This window comes from Scylla paramamosain, chromosome 25, assembly GCF_035594125.1.
Source record: "Scylla paramamosain isolate STU-SP2022 chromosome 25, ASM3559412v1, whole genome shotgun sequence".
Classification (NCBI taxonomy): domain Eukaryota; kingdom Metazoa; phylum Arthropoda; class Malacostraca; order Decapoda; family Portunidae; genus Scylla; species Scylla paramamosain.
In genome coordinates, this window is record NC_087175.1 from 18,938,136 (window position 1) to 18,950,892 (window position 12,757).

Genomic DNA, 12,757 nt, shown 5'->3' on the forward strand with positions numbered 1-12,757 from the left:
ATTTGTCAGTGTTAAGGTAAATTTTGAAAAGATCTGACTTTTCCAGTGTAGAGGAAAAGATAATGAAGAACGTAAAAACAGAAAACATTACTTGTGAAGTAAAAAAAAAAAGCGCCTAGCAATTTGGTATCCATCTATTGAAGACAGCAGCAATAAGACTGAGAGGAGGAACACCTACTGATAAGACTGAAAAGCTCCTCAAATGAAAGCTTGCTCAAATAAAAAATCATTATTGTTTTTATCAACACATGAATCACGGTAATGCGTATAGTTCTGTATATTCTAGATGACAGAATCAGATGCACATGTATTCTGTTCCGAGAGCGTCTCCTCTCTCTCCTGGTCAGCAAAGCAAAGAGAAACTTTGACACCATTCTCTAGACTGACATGCATGGAGAGGGATGGCACGAGTCAGTGGCGGTCACAGGTTGCTTGTAGTTACCAGACCTTATCACAATGGGGTAACTCGTAGCTGCCACACCGGTGGCGTCGTGTGAAATGAGCCTAACACACAACAGGACCTGCCTCACACACGCCCCACCTGCCTCACACATCTCACTAACGCTTCCTTCATTCCTCACATCCACAGCTCCTCCTCGTCCTGGCCACCCTCGTGGCCTTCTCCGCTGCCTCCTACGTACCCCAGGACTCCTATGGAGCAGTAAGTACACCAGCCTGGCTCATCCTTCCCCCTCCCTCACCACCCTCTCTTCCTGGACCAACACTTGCCCTCAACACCCTTATTCCTCCTCCCGCAGGCGCCCGCCAACTATGACTTCAACTGGGCCGTCAACGACGCTCCTTCCGGCAACAACTACGGCCACCAGGAAGCCCGCAACGGAGACAACACGCAGGGATACTATTTCGTGCAGCTGCCCGACGGTCGCCTGCAGAAGGTCACCTACTCTGTGCAGGGCGACTCAGGCTTCCTGGCCGAGGTCACTTACGAGGGGGAGGCCCAGTACCCCCAGCAAAGATACGGCGCCCCCACCAGGCACCCGACGCCGACCTACGGCACCCCAGCCCCGAGCTACGCCCGCTGAGCACACTTCCCTCCCTCCCGACGCCAAGACCCACACCACCCCCCTCATTCCTTTCTGTATTTATTGATCCCCTCCGTGCATAACTTGCAATAAAGACAAGGCAAGCATTTCAACCCTTTTTGTCCTCATTCACTCCTCTACAACTCCTCGCCACGGACACCCTTACACAGACATCTAAGATTTCATAAGCGAAACACTTGTATTCAGATCAGGAATCTTGGCACTGACCACTAAAATCTCTTCACTTAATTCGCCTTCAACACTTCTGTGTCATCCCAGGCTCCTGCTGTTCTTCCTTTAAGTGTCCGGAACATATTTTCCCCTTCTCATCCTCTGTTTTCCTCCTCTTTGCATACAATCCAGCGCTGACTAAAATATCTGCAATTTTCTCGAAAAATATTTCCATAAAAAATTACAAGCGTGTCAGAATCTGTGGCAATGAAAGCAAGTGATGAGCATCACGGACCAGGCAACAAAACAAAGGTAGCAACATTCTGGAAGTTGATTACGGAAAGGAACACGCGATGATAGGTGATGTTATTAATAAACCAACACGGCAAAGGAAAGCCTGACTCACATTGTCCCAAGACAGGCGGGCCAGCGCGGCTGAAAAGGTCAAACAGAACCAAAACTGTCTAATATAATATGTGACATTGCAGGAACAAAAATTTCTTCTAAGAAAAGAATAGATTGTCTTTTTTTTTTTTGGGGGGGGGAGGTGGGGAGCATTATATTCAAAAGGAGATATTTCATGAAAGAAAGCCAAGTGACGCTTCATTATGTCCAAGAGAGGGAACACCTGAGGTATGGCCAATGTGGTCACAGCCATCTTAGTGGCGCGTTCTTGCTGGCTGGCCTAGCACCTCATAAGATTTTTTTTTTCCGATCTGTTTCCTTATGCCGAAGGGAGTGGAGGATGGGGAGAGTGCCTTCTGCATTGCTGTCATATTCGTCTACTATCACTTTCTTAGTGTTCACAGGTCAGGTCACCACTTTGTGGCCTGAGTATCTATGTAACTCTGTGTAACTATGTAACTCCGTGTCCAGCACGCCGCGCCCTGGTGGTCGGGATGGGTCACGGTGAGCCACACTGCCTCGTGGCACCAAACACTGCCTTGAATGGCTGTCATTGCCTCAGCATACCTCTAACTATAAAACCTTAAAGTGTGCACTGATGTCTTCACTGCTGTGTGGTCAGCTGCTCGCAGAGTTTGTTTGCCCTCTGGGGTCAAAACCGTAATTTCCTTGCCTCATATCTTATTTGTCGTGACACATTCTGGATTCTAAGGTTACATTTAGCACAAAAGTCACACATGTCAGTATTCGCTGGATGAAAATACTTTATGTTTATAAATACATGAACTATAGACTCGCAGTGTCTGCACTGCCCGCTGGCCGGTGACAGAATGTGGCCAGGGGCAAGACTGCCCAGCAGGGCGAGTCTGGAAGAGAGGATGACATCGCAGGCACGCCGTGGGGCGAGTGGTGCCACGAGTCTCGTATTCGCAGATTTATTTACAAAAGAAGCAACAATGATGATTGTCAAAACCTCAGATGACGGCAAAAGTATTTTCGTGTAATGCATATGTTTTTTACTAATACATTTGTGCATGACAAACACATCTTTTATAAAAAAAATATGCTCTAATCACTATTATTTAATGTTTTATGTGCATGTATGAGATAACTATGAAATATTTGTGAACCAGAAAAGTCCGGTGTGTATCTGTGCGCTGATCACAGCGTGTCCAGGAACACCCTTACAAAACAATGCAGAGTGGGGCCACGTGAACCACATAGATAAGAAAAAAAATTTTCAATGACATTCATATTACACAGAAACACCTTAAGAAAACAAAATCCTAAAACAGCGTCCATACATTGCCAATGTAAGCAGAGTCAGGTGCCGAGTAAGGACGACGTTCAGTGTCTGTATTGATGGCGAGGCGGAAGTCTTGCCTGTGCTGCTTCACTGCTTCCCGTGATAACATTTTTAAGCACATCAACATTTCTTTAAACGTTTTTACCATTAGTTTTACACACAAGGAAAGACTGTATTTCAGTGAATATCACCAGTACTCTCATTTCCTTCGTGACTATCGCAACAACTCCGCTCTGCAATTACTTCTCATCCTCACCATCGGAATGTTAAATCAAGGGCTGCCTGGCTTTCCCCGTCAGCAGTAACCACCACCACCACCACCCCACCGCTATATACGAGCCGCGCCGCCTCTTCCGTCACTATCATTCACACTCCTGCACCAACATGGCTTGCAAGGTGGGTTGGCTTCCCACACTAACACACACAGGGCCTGCCTCACACACACGCTACCTGCCTCACACGCCTCACTAACGCTCACCTTATTCCTCACATCCACAGCTCCTACTCGTCCTGGCCGCCCTCGTGGCCCTCTCCGCCGCTTCCTACGTGCCCCAGGACTCCTATGGAGCAGTAAGTACACCAGCCTGCCTCATCCTCGCTCTCACCACCCTCTCTTCTTGGGCCAACACTTGCCCTCAACACCCTTATTCCTTCTCCCGCAGGCGCCCGCCAACTATAACTTCAACTGGGCTGTCGACGACGCTGCTTCCAACAACAACTACGGCCACCAGGAAACCCGCAACGGAGACAACACGCAGGGATACTACTTCGTGCAGCTGCCCGACGGTCGCCTGCAGAAGGTCACCTACTCTGTGCAAGGTGACTCAGGCTTCCTGGCCGAGGTCACTTACGAGGGCGAAGCCCAGTACCCCCAGCAAAGATACGGCGCCCCCACCAGGCACCCTACGCCGACCTACGGCACCCCGGCCCCGAGCTACGCCCGCTGAGCACACTTCCCTCCCCGCCGACGTCAGGAATCGCACCCCCTCCCCCTCACCATTTCTGTATTTATTGACTCCCTCCATGCATAACTTGCAATAAAGACAAGGCAAGCATTCCAACCCTTTATACCCTATCCACTCTCCTCTTCCTGCTGCTGCTTCTGCTGCTGCTGTCAATCCTATAGCAACCGCCACCACCTTGACAGCTCACCCAGCCAGCACTGTCTTGTGCTTCATGACACCCAGTGGCGCATATCACGGCGGCGTCACGTCTTCCTGCAGGTGTTCTCACCAACTTGTGTCTAGGGATCCTCCCACAGCCACAGGGAGAGGGAGGGATCAACCTTCACATAAAAACTTCATTACCATGACTGCAAAGTGATCACACCTAAGCACCGACTCTGTGTGTGTCCGTGCGTCAGCCGAGATGGACGGCAGCGTGACGCTTGATGGGAGTGTTTGCTCCTGGCCCAGACAAGAAGACTGAAGCTGGAGTGCTGTCATATAACATGTTTATGTTCCCTACTTCATTTTACCAATGTTTATAGATATACAAATTTGATTTCTTTTCTAATTCTTCCTTCCATTTTTCTGTGTCTCAGTTATTGTTTTTTTATTAATTCTTCTCTTTTTCCTTCGTTACATGCTTGTTAGAATTTTTTAACTTTTCTCAAGTTACTTTTTGGTATTTCTCATCTATAAGTTATTATGATTATCTTTAGTGTCTAGGATTTTTCACGTGACGCATTGGGAGAGCTCGTTCTACTCCCTGTTGCTCCCTGCTGCACTCGCTCTTCAGGACAGGAAACATAAGCGCTCTGAACCGCCAACAGTAGGTCTTGAGGCATTCCGGATTAGTATTCCGCAGGAATACTACATGCAACTGCCCGACGGTCGCCTGTAGAAGGTCACCTACTCTGTGCAGCGGAACTCAGGCTTCCTGGCCAAGTTTACTTACGAGGGCGAGGCACAGTTCCCCCAGCAAAGATACGGCCCCCCCACCAGGCACCCGACGCTGACCTACGGCACCCCGGCCCCGCGCTACGCCCGCTGAGCACACTTCCCTCCCTCCCGACGCCAGGACCCGCACCCCCACCTCACCCCATTCTGTATTTATTAACTCTCTCCGTTCATAACTTGCAATAAAGACAAGGCAAGCATTCCAGCCCTTTATGTCCTCGTTCATTCTCCTCGTCTTCCTGCCTACCTGCCTTCTGCTGCTGCTACAGCTGATGCTGATGTGCTGATGTGCTGATGCTCCTGCTGCTCACTCACCCAGCCAACACTGCATAGTGCCTCATGACAGCCAGCACATCACGGCGGCGTCACATCTCCCTGCAGTGTCTTCCTGGTAGCGTCTAATAAATTCGTTGTTTGTATCTGCATTTTGTGCTCCTCGCACTAATGATCCACTGGTCCAGCCAAGACATTGTCCTTCCATCTCGCCGTTTCAGGATGGGCCTCTTGAAAGACCATGGACAAGGAAGATGCATGTTTCGCTCACTTCAGCGATACACTTCCTGATATTTGTCACCCAAAAAATGTATCACGGAAACCTCTATCGTCTCTCACGTTCATATTTGATGAATGGTTCTCCATTTGATACATAAGAATCTTAAATGGACGGGCTGAGAACAAGGGCAACTTTAAATAGCATCTGTTGGGGTTCCTTTACCGGCCATGCCAGCCACGATCAGGTAGACTTCCTGCAGCGGCATCGGGGCGCGCCACCAACCCGAGCACCGCGCATCCCTTATCCGTTGTAATCACTACGATTTCAGGGTAAACGTTGGCCACGTTAGTGATGAACAGAGGACAAGACTTTACCACGCTGCTGCTAGTCGGGAAGAAACAAATCTCGGGAACAGAGTCAACAGATACGTGCACGACTGCAGTGGGGGCTATGACGTGAAAACTCCGAAAAAAAAATTAATTCAGTCCTTTTTAAATTTATTCTCACTTCGTCAAAGTAATTTAAATCAGATCGAAGGAATACCCAAAGAAAATTATCCAGCATACCTTGGCGATTCATCTCATAAGCTTTTACCGTCACTGTCATAATCCAGTACACCCTCCTACTTCAGAGTCTGTGTGCGAAAGAGTCTTATCCTGGGTTGACAGTACCGACAGCTTCCTGGAGCGTGTGTTGGCAAAGACCTTCAGATGCATGCAGTGTGATTATTACCCTGTCTTTATATATATATATATATATATATATATATATATATATATATATATATATATATATATATATATATATATATATATATATATATATATATATATATATATATATATATATATATATATATATATATATATATATGCCCAGACGCCGCGCATGGCTGACGGGCTGCATGACAGGCCTCCTCAGAACAATAATCGACCGCATTTGAGGAGGATAGCCGGGAAACAAAGTGAGCACACTGCAGCACAACAGACCCATGCAGCACAGTGCTCAGTGACTGGTTTAGTTGAGGCCACCGCCGACACATCCTTGCTACTAATGTCAAGTGGGGCGTCATGAGGACTCGAAAGATGAAAAAATAACAGTAATTAAGAAAAATAAAATGTCACGTCATTAACAAAAAAGAAAGAAAGCTCTGCTCCCCACTACCAGATTTCTCCACAGTTGAGCTCAGAGCTAGTGCTCGCTCACTCGCGCAAACCCAGCAGTCTATGGGACGCACATCAAGGTTGCAGCTGAGTTGCAAACACTGCTACCAGTTACGGAATAGAGGAAATCAACAAGGGTGAGCAGGTCCCGGACCAGCACCATACTTGGACATAATACAGAAGAAAGAAACAAAAGATGGTACACTTTTAGTGGAAACCATCAAACACCGCGTTAAGACAAATAAGTAAATGACCTGCTTTTCTGAAAAGATTTTACATTTTTCATTCCTTTCGTGAGGCAATAATTGAAATCATAAGTTATTTTCATGTTCACATATTGCAGTGTATATATTGCTGTAAATTACTGTTTTCACCTCATACCATCTCTCCACTTAGCCAGTCAAATCCAGGTTATATAGGGAAAGCGATGCCTTTTCTTTTCTCCTGATGACGAAAGCAGAATGAAATAGCACAATGTCAAGGGCTGCCTGGCTTTCCCCGTCAGCAGCAACCACCACCACCACCACCGCCGCCTCGCAGCTATATAAGCTTCTCTCCGTCACCACCATTCACACTCCAGCACCAACATGGCTTGCAAGGTAGGTTGGCTTCCACACTATCACACACAGGGCCTGCCTCACACACACTTCACCAGCCTTACACGCCTCATTAACACTCATCTCATTCCTCACATCCACAGCTCCTCCTCGTCCTGGCCGCCCTCGTGGCCCTCTCCGATGCCTCTTACGTGCCCCAGGACTCCTATAGAGGGGTAAGTACACGACCCTGCCTCATCCTTCCCTCGCCCTCACCACCTTCTCTTACTGCGCAAACACTTGCCCTAAATACCCTTACTCCTCCTCCCGCAGGCGCCCGCTAACTATGACTTCAACTGGGCCGTCAATGACGCTCCTTCCGGCAACAACTACGGCCACCAGGAAGCCCGCGACGGAGACAACACGCAGGGATACTATTTCGTGCAGCTGCCCGACGGTCGCCTGCAGAAGGTCACCTACTCTGTGCAGGGTGACTCAGGCTTCCTGGCCGAGGTCACTTACGAGGGCGAGGCCCAGTACCCCCAGCAAGGATACGGCGCCCCCACCAGGCACCCGACGCCGACCTACGGCACCCCGGCCCCGAGCTACGCCCGCTGAGCGCACTTCTCTCCCTCCCGACGCCAGGACCCGCTCCCCCTCCCCTCACCCCTTTCTGTATTTATTAACTCCCTCCGTGCATAACTTGCAATAAAGACAAGGCAAGCATTCCATCTCTTTATACCTTCATCCGCTCTCCAGCTAACAAAATAAGTGAACGCCCATAAAGGGCACACACGCACACAACTTCCTCCTCTAAAAGCTTCCAAAGGTTCCTTCATCACAGAGCTGCCTTCCTGCCACATGGAGCGGCGTGAGAAGCATGAAAACCAACATAAGCAGGAAAAAAGATGGTCTCTGCTGAAGTATCTCCGTCCCACATTCCCGAGGGATGCCATGCAGTCCTTCAGCAGCTTGCCTGGAGAACACGCAGGTCGAAGTGCGTCACTGTGAGTACGAACAAGGAAGCTCCTCATGGTATGAAGTACGCAAAGCTCAACCGTGCACAGCCAGCATGCCTTCAATTATGTTTTTTTTTTTTATCCTCATTTTCACAATGCACATTAAAAACATATCGAGATATCTAATGATATATACGTAGCGTTCACAGGTTATCAGCATTTATTAATTTGTTTCACGTTTCTCTTTACTTTTTTCTCACACTGACTTCTTTACCTAATTTCCTTACCTTCCTGTCTGTTCCCCAAAACAAAACAAAACCCCACAGTGGACAGCGTCAGACCACACGTCACCACTGTTCTCTGCGTCCTTACTTCCTCAGGTCGACAACTTGCCTCACACTCAAAGTCAAACTCAAAGTCAAATATATTTTATTTAATATTACTTTTACAATTATGTAGCATAAAAATCAGTAATTTATAGGTCTGATAAGCCGGAGCTTTTGCCTAGACCTGAGCATATTAAGATACAGTTGAATGATTAGTAAAATAAAATAAGCATGTGAAAATTAAAAAACACATAGGTATAAAAAATCATACATAATATTCAAACTTATGAATTACAAGGTACAATTCTTTGAAGTGAGTGTACAATTATTGTTCAAATATGAATCTTTTCAGACGGAATTTGAAAGCATTTGAATAGGTGGTTTGCTTGAGGGAGGCGTGGGGTTCCACAACACGGGCCGGCACACTGGATGCGCCGCTTAATGTGTAAGGATGTGCTTAGCGGTACGGCCATATTAACGTACTGTCCTACAGTGTCATGCCTGTGCTGGAATATCTCAAAATCCTATCTATATGCATTGAAACCATTTACAGCTTTGAATACAAATAATAAAGTAAAATATATAAAGATCTATTTAGTTTTGAAAATTCGTTATTCACGAATATGGGTGTGGTTGAATCAAATCTATTTGCAAAAATAATCGTTTCTAAAATACGTTTCTGTATGGTTAGTAATGGTCTGAGGTATGTATGGAATGTATTAGCCCACAATACTACACCATACGCGAGGTAAGGGTAAATGAGGGAGTAATATATGCATTTCATGGCTACTGGGGTTAACCACTGTCCAATACGGAATATGATGGCGCATAATTTGGAGGTTTTGTCAGAGACTGTCAGACCTGGTCGAGACTCCTTTCTTAGATTTTATTTTGACGCTTTATTTGGGTTCACATCAGCATTGTTTTCAAGTTACGTACATCAGTCGAGTTATCAGGGTTTTTTCACTGACGATGCAGAATCTTTAGTAAACTATCATTAGAATTGCGAAAGCTCTCTTGAAAACCCCAACAACCTCTACTAGAAACTATTCAAAGAAGTCATGGTAAGAAACTAAAATATGAGAAATTTTGCAGAGAGCAGTAAAAGCCAGGTGGTCATCACGAACATGGATGGTCGTAACTTCACGGTGTCATTTTCCCACACAATAAAACAGACCGGAATAGTCTGCCACTCAGCGGGTGAGAGCATCGCCCAGTGACAGTGCTGTCATGTTTGTGTGTCCTGAAGTGGCGAAACCACTCTCACTGTGAAATGAAATACAGACCTAGAAAGAAGCACCCAGGTGTTCTGGTAGTATACTTTAAGCTCCTTCAAGAAAAGAACCCACGCACAGCCTACCCACAAGATATCCCCAAAGTATAATTCACCTTATGGTTGATTACACTACATCGTGCTAGTTTTGAGGAGTTTATCAAAGAAGAATTACTTTAGATTAAATTTTCGTGAACATTCTTCGCGGGCGTGACCTATTTCTGTGAAATTTACCTAGAAACATTCTCTCAGCTATTACTGATATATACATAAGGGAAGCTGTAAAAAGCCAGCAGGCTAACACGTGGCAGCCCATGTATACAGTAGAGCTCACATACCTATACCCATTTATCATTATTTATGAATTTATCTAATCTCTTAAATCTCCGTGTTGACTCGGCACTAACAATCTAATTGCTAAGTCTGTTCTAATCATTCACCACTCTATTTGTGAACGCATTTTCTCCTGTCTCGTTTTTAACTCTAACTTCATCAAGCTTGACCCCGTCACTTTCATCACTATTCTGATTACTAACCTTATGGATGCTATCTACATCACCTTTGTTGTATACCCTACGACACTTCAATACCTCCATCACATACCTTTTTAATCCACGCCTGAGGGACATAAGGTCATGGATCTACACATTCCGTGGCGTCTATTTTAACCTTATAACAAAACCATCGGAAGGAAAGAGTCAGTCTTAATTTTAAAAAGGGCTCTGTCTACAGTATGATATAAAATTATATTCCAAATATCTAGATTTATACTTTTGTAGACATAATAAAGTGTTTCAAATGTTTCAAAAGGTTTCAAATATTTTAATGTCTTTTTTTTTTTTATGCTCATCTCTTACTTCTAATCAGAAAGTGTTGTTTATCACAATCTCATACGACCGAACAAGTACGTTGCCGTTTGTCCTTCCTTTGTGTTCGTTTTTATTAGTACACCTACACCTCGTGCGAGTATACAAATAGCATCATCACACCAGACACTTAAATCCTCTCCCACAAACAAAACTACCCGTAGAATTTTGCCTTTTCTTCCCTTATACTGTAGTTAGTTCTCTAATACTGCATCCAGTGTAGAGCAGCTGAACATTCTCGTAAGAATAAAGAATTTTGCTGCAGCTTCTACAGAGGGAGCAGACGCTTCAACTGATACGGTGTTCCTCCCAAGACTTTCATATTTAAAACACTGAGCTGCGGCGTGACCAACAACACCGCCCTGGCGAGGCAGCGAGGCGTCCGCTAAGAGGTCGTCAAAATCCAGTAATCTCAACGAAAATAATCCTCTTCTGGTTAACCCTTTAACTGCTAGTGGCAGTATGACACTTGTTACTTCATTTATATAACCTTAAATCACTTTAATAAGGAAAGTTAAAGCTACAGACCCAAGAAAAATTTAAGCTACTCGATCACAACTTTTATCTGTGATGTAGTACAAATTAATTCTTAAATTTGCACCACATCATTTAATGAAGCATGTTGAGGAGGCATAACAGTGAAAGGGTTAACAGCTACATGACAGCATTTACTTTGAGTATCTACTGGAAAGAAAAAGAGAGAGAGAAGACTGGAGGATCAAAGCAGAGGTAGATGGGCTGCGTAAGGAAAGACTGGAAAGAAAACTAAACAAGATGTGGATAGAATGTGTAAGGGAGAAGAGCAGTAGAGAAAACCAAACCGAAGGTGGGTAGACTGAACAATAGAGGACTGCAGAGGTGTATGGACTGGTGGACTGTAGAAAAAAAAAAAAAACTGCCCAAGGACGATGTGTACGACCACGTTTTTCGAAGTTCTGTGAAAAACATCGATTCGTTAAGAAATGGGAGAAAAAATACTATATAAATATTTTTTTCTACTCCTTTTAACAACACTGAGGGAAGAGAGGGAAGTAAAAATAAGTCACTGAGTCAAGATGATGATGGTGATAATAATATAATAATATAACAATAATAATAATAATAATAAGAAGAAGAAGAAGAAGAAGAAGAAGAAGAAGAAGAAGAAGAAGAAGAAGAAGAAGAAGAAGAAGAAGAAGAAGAAGAAGAAGAAGAAGAAGACTAACAACAACAAAACAACATCAACAACAACAACAACAAAACAACAACAACAACAACAACAACAACAACAACAACAACAACAACAAAAGCAACACTAACAAGAAAACAAGCGCCTACATAAAAATGAAGACAATATACAAGGTCATTTCTCTCTCTCTCTCTCTCTCTCTCTCTCTCTCTCTCTCTCTCTCTCTCTCTCTCTCTCTCTCTCTCTCTCTCTCTCTCTCTCTCTCTTACACACACACACACACTCACTATAATAATCACTATCACCACCACTACCACAACCACAACCACCATCACCACCACCAGTACAATTACCACCACCATCACCACCACCAGCAGCATTACTATTCCACCATCACTACCACCACCATCACTACCACCACCATCACCGCCACCAACACCACTTAACCTTTTCACTGCTCAAATTATTTGGCCAGTGATTTCTTCCTCACAATCACCCTGACACATTTATTACTCTTTCTTTACCCGCGTCTAAACATTATACAAGGAAAAATCTGAGATATCTATTTTTTTTTTTTTTTTCTATACGTGCGTTTGTCAAGGTTTGTTCTTCATCTTTTATTTGTTTATTAATAGGTCACCTAACATCATCTCGTGGAAGTGAGGACCAGTGTCATCACTCACCAGTTTTATTCAACATATTGGCAATCTAAAATTTTGCTGTTTAAAAGCCAGTGCATGTCGCTGTGCGGATGTCAGTTATGGAATCTTGACGACCCAAGAGTTGAGAGTTAAGTATGGCAAGGTGCGTGTGTTGCCGCAGACAATTACCTCTGTACCCTCCCACATGCTCTCACTTACTGTCCCATATTATGAACTGTCTACATATTCGCCAAATTATTGAAAAAAAAAAATATATATATATATATATATATATATATATATATATATATATATATATATATATATATATATATATATATATATATATATATATATATATATATATTGAGTTTCTTTTGTTAAGGGTTTGAATCATCTTGTGCCACAAATATCACTATTTTTTTTTTTTTTGGGGGGGGGGTCCCGAATTCCTCATATATGTTGTCCAATGTAAAATTCGATACTGCAGGCGTATGATGATAAGT

At 44.4% G+C, this 12,757-nt stretch overlaps 2 protein-coding genes across 2 annotated transcripts; both read left to right on the forward strand.

Moving 5' to 3' along the window:
• Positions 1 to 3,306: 3,306 nt before the first annotated feature.
• LOC135113289 (pro-resilin-like) lies at positions 3,307 to 4,005 on the forward strand. Its single transcript, XM_064028503.1, has 3 exons — positions 3,307 to 3,321; positions 3,424 to 3,495; positions 3,588 to 4,005. Exons 1-3 carry the CDS (start codon positions 3,310 to 3,312, stop codon positions 3,870 to 3,872), a joined length of 369 nt encoding a protein of 122 aa, XP_063884573.1. The 5' UTR covers positions 3,307 to 3,309; the 3' UTR covers positions 3,873 to 4,005.
• A 3,156-nt stretch (positions 4,006 to 7,161) lies between these two features.
• On the forward strand, positions 7,162 to 8,133 carry LOC135113460 (pro-resilin-like; the record flags this gene model as incomplete). Its single annotated transcript, XM_064028718.1, has 2 exons — positions 7,162 to 7,254; positions 7,352 to 8,133. Coding segments are annotated over 2 exons (378 nt in total), but the record flags the coding sequence as incomplete, so codon positions are not given.
• Between the last annotated feature and the right edge of the window lie 4,624 nt (positions 8,134 to 12,757).